This window comes from Carlito syrichta, unplaced genomic scaffold, assembly GCF_000164805.1.
Source record: "Carlito syrichta isolate Samal-C Ts95f unplaced genomic scaffold, Tarsius_syrichta-2.0.1 Scaffold298007, whole genome shotgun sequence".
Taxonomy (NCBI): domain Eukaryota; kingdom Metazoa; phylum Chordata; class Mammalia; order Primates; family Tarsiidae; genus Carlito; species Carlito syrichta.
Genome location: NW_007242103.1, coordinates 1,932 through 6,277, shown reverse-complemented (window position 1 = coordinate 6,277; position 4,346 = coordinate 1,932). Strand labels below are relative to the sequence as shown.

Here is a 4,346-nt window from a genome sequence, read left to right as displayed (position 1 = left end):
GAGCGGCCACTGCACTCCAGTCTGGGTGACAGAGTGAGACTCGAACTCAAAAAAAAAATAGTAACTCTTATTCTAGAATCTTATGCTTTTAGACAGAGTAGCTCTGTTTTACTTTGGTTCAGAAGAATCTTTGACAAAGAAAAAATTTATAATCATGATAACTATAATTACTAAGCTTTCACATTGTGGTAAGTACTATGGTAAGTGCTTTGCATGCACTACCTCATTAAGTAACACCTATTATATAATGCAGGTACTGGCTGGGCTTAGTGGCTCATGCCTGTAATCCCAGCACTTTGGGAGGCAGAGGTGGAGACGAGAAGATTGTCTGAACTCAGAGGTTAGAGACCAGCCTGGGCAACTTGGTGAGACCTCATCTCTACAATAAATCAAAAAAGTTAGCCAGGCATGGTGGCACGCACCTGTGGTTCCAGGTATTGGGAAGGCTGACATGGAAGGATCACCTGAGGCCAGCAGGTCGAGGCTGCAGTAGCCATGAGTGTAACTCTGCGCTCCAGCCTGAGACTCCGACTCAAAAATTAATTAATTAATTAAGCAGGCACTATTATTATTGTCAGTTAAAGGAAAACAAGGTTCAAAGGGGTTAAGTAATTTATTCAGGATCACACAACTTATAATGGAACTGAAATTCAAACCCGTTTTCTACCTGATTCCAGGTCTTCAGCAACCACTGTGCTACAATGCCCCGTCAAGGTTCACATTCATATTTGTTTTTTGGTTTTTTTTTTTGAATTGGAGTCTTACTCTGTCACCCAGGCTGGAGTGCAGTGGTGTGCTCACAGCCACCACAGCCTCGACCTGCTGGGCTCAGGTGATCCTTCCCCTCAGCCTTCCAAGTAGCTGGAACTACAGGCATGTGCTATCATACCCAGCTAATTTTTTGATTTACTGTAGAGAAGAGGTTCTCCTAAGTTGCCTAGACTGGTCTTGAACCCGTGGACTCAGGCAATGCTCTTACCTCGGCCTCCCAAAGTGCTGGGATTATAGGTGTGAGCCACCATGCCTGGCTACATTCATATTTTGGATACTCAAATGTGGCCTAAAGCTAGACAAGGAAACCCTCTAGATCGGTTATCCCTCAACACCCAAAGGCATTTCCTCTCCTCAGGAGCTTTACTTGGCTTTCCCTTGCCATGCTGGCTCATGATATAAAAAGAAAGCTCACCCAGGGTGGACCCGCCAAAGGTAGACTCCATGGTGTAGCTATTGAGGATTCCCATCCGCCACATCACAACTCGTCCCGTTCCTTCTTTGCACTTTTGGACCTTAAAGTTACAACTATCAAAAGAGAACTAGAAAGAAATCCAAATTCTCTATTAATCATAAACCAGCAATTGTAAAATGTCTAAGATTCATGAATGCGATACAAGAATTGTTCTCTTGGGGTCTATATATTATTGCCTAAAGTATGTTCCATAAAAAATGAATTCTGTGAGTGAATTGCCTGAGCCGGCGGGTTCACAACCCGCCTGGGCAACTTGGCGAGACTTCATCTCTACAATAAATAAAAAATTAGCCGGGCTCAGTGGCTCAGCCTATAATCCCGTGCCTTTGGGAGGCTGAGGTGAGTGGATTGCCAGAGTTTGAGACCCACCTGGGCAACTTGGTGAGACCTCATCTATACAATAAATCAAAAAACTAGCCGGGCGTGGTAGCGCCGCCTGTAGTTCCAGCTACTTGGAAGGCTGAGGCAGAAGGACTGTCAGAGCCCAGCAGATTGAGGCTGCGGTGGCCGGGAGTGTGCCACTGCACTCCAGCCTCGGCAATGGAGTGAGACTCCAAGTCAAAAAAAAAAAAAAAAAAAACTAACGCTGAAGAATGTTAATAGATATGTATTAAGGGGGTGTGGGGAAGGCATTCTATGGTTATGCTAGGCAGAGAGGTGAAGAATTCACAAAACTAAACAGGCTTCCTATGTAAGACCTCTCAGAGCATTTAATATGCTATTGCAGAGTTATCCTCCAAAGGGAAGAGAGTATAACTGCGTTTTGTTTTCCAAACTTATTTGCTTATGAGTCTTTCGTTTCCCTTCCCACTTCCCCACTCCCCCAAGGAGAATTTTGAAGACTAATGTTCCTAGAACATCTGTTTGGCATTCAAGGCATGAGCCAACCTCTCTAAGACTTATTTTCTGCCACTCCTCAACTTGAACCTTTGGATCTAGTTGGGTTTACCTGTCTCTGTGATATATGTATTCCTTACACCCATAGTCTCTGCCTGAAACTCACTCTCTCCCTTATGCTAATCTTATCCCCTTGAGTTCAAAATCCTCCTTTGTCTTTTATGACTACCCCACCCTTTTCCTTACTTGGAGTTTGTAACATACACTTTCATTTGAAGAAATTAAAACAGAAAGGAAGGAACGCTTTCTCTTTTTCTAACAAATAAGAGTAGTAATACAAAATATGTGTCTCACTTTTTTTTTTTTTTTGAGTCTCACTCTGTTGCCCAGGCTAGAGTGCAGGGGCACACTCACAGCCACCCCAGTGTCGATCTGCTGGGCTCAGGCGATTCTTCCATCTCAGCCTTCCAAGTAGCTGGAACTACAGGCACATGTCATTATGCCTGGCTAATTTTTTGATTTATCATAGAGACGAGGTCTCGTCAAGTTGCCCAGGCTGGTCTCAAATCCCTGGGCTCAGGCAATCCTCTTGTCTCCGCCTCCCAAGGTGCTGAGATTACAAGTGTGAGCCACTGTACCCGGTTAAACACTTTTCTAAATCTAACCTCCTATTTTCTTATTTCTAATGATAGTTACATCTTGTGGATTTATGATGTGAAAAACCAACTTCTAAACTAATGAAGATTAACTGTATAGGCCCAACTGTCACAAAGTTGTTACTCAACTATTAAAAATTTTTATAGGCCAGGCATGGTGACTGAAGCCTGTAAACCCAGCACTTTGGGAGGCGGAGGTGAGGGGATTGCCTGAGCCCACGGGTTAGAGAATAGCCTGGACAACTTGGTGAGACCTCATCTCTACCTTAAATCAAAAAATTAGCTGGGCATGGTAGCGCGCACCTACAGTTCTGGCTACTTGGAAGGCTGAGGCGGAAGGATCACCAGAGCCCAGCAGGTGGACGCTGGGGTGGCCGTGAGCATGCATGCCACTGCACTCCAACCTGGGTGATGGACTGAGACTCCAACTCAAAAAAACCTCAAACTCTTATACTGTTTTTGGCTGGATGCAGTGGTTTATGCCTGTAATCCCAGCACTCTGGGAGGCCAATGTTGGAGAAATGTTTGAGCCCAGGAGTTCAAGACCAGCCTGGGCAACATAGCGAGACCTCATCTCTACAAAAAAATTAGAAAGCCAGCTAGTTTAACCTGTATGGAAAATAGCGTGGCCGTTCCTAAAAGAACTAAAGTTTCTTTTTTTTTGAGTTGGAGTCTCACTCTGTTGCCCCGGCTGGAGTGCAGTGGCATGCTCAACAGCCACTGCAGCCTCGACCTGCTGGGCTCAGGCAGTCCTTCCACCTCAACTCTCCCAAATGACCCAGCAATCCCTCTCTTGGGAATATACTCGGAGGAACATAAACCACACTACAAAAGAGACACCTGCATACATATGCTTACTGCCACACTATTCACAATAGCAAAACCATGGAACCAACCCTGCTGCCCATTGAAAGTGGACTGAATAAAGAAAATGTGGTACATATACATGATGGAATATTATGCAGTCATAAAGAACAAAATCATGGACTTTGCAGCAAGTTGGATGGAAATGGAGACCATCATACTAAAGGAATTATCACAGAAACAAAGAACTGAATACTACATGTTCTCTCTCATACGTGGGCCCTGATCACTAATCACATTAGCACAAGTGAGAGATCAGCAGTCACTGGGCATTGGCTAGGGGAGGAAGGAAGGGAAGAAAGTGGGGGGTTCGTGACAAAGGAGGGTACCTGGTCTACTACAGGGAGAGTAAGGGCCCAAAGTTAGAAGCCCAAACTTCACCTGCATGCAGCCTACTCATGCAGTAAACACTCACTTGTACTCCATATCTCTAAAATAAAATGAAATAAAATAATAAAAATTAGAATTAAAAAAGAAAATTGCCATTTTTTAGATTAAAAAATGATCAAGTATTGACAATTTCATGTAGTTCAGTCCATGTAGGAATAAAATATTTTTAACAAAATTACCAAAAATATATATAACTCTACAATAGTTACAGAAGATTTGAAATATGTTTCATTATATTAAACAAACAAAACACAAAAGCAAAACAAACACAGAAACAAAACATTTTCATGTTGTTTTCATTGGGTTTTTTTTTTTTTTTTTGAGTTGGAGTCTCACTGGGTCGCCCAGACTGG

The 4,346-nt window shown here is 43.3% G+C and overlaps 1 protein-coding gene across 1 annotated transcript in view; it reads right to left on the bottom strand.

Annotated features, from left to right (window-relative positions):
• LOC103256930 (cytosolic carboxypeptidase 2-like) overlaps positions 1–1,309 on the bottom strand; it is a 17,541-nt gene extending 16,232 nt beyond the window's left edge. Inside the window, exon 1 of the mRNA XM_008054691.1 lies at positions 1,187–1,309. Within this exon, the coding sequence (XP_008052882.1) occupies positions 1,187–1,250 (64 nt within the window). The 5' untranslated portion in view covers positions 1,251–1,309. The remainder of the gene's footprint in view (positions 1–1,186) is intronic.
• Between the last annotated feature and the right edge of the window lie 3,037 nt (positions 1,310–4,346).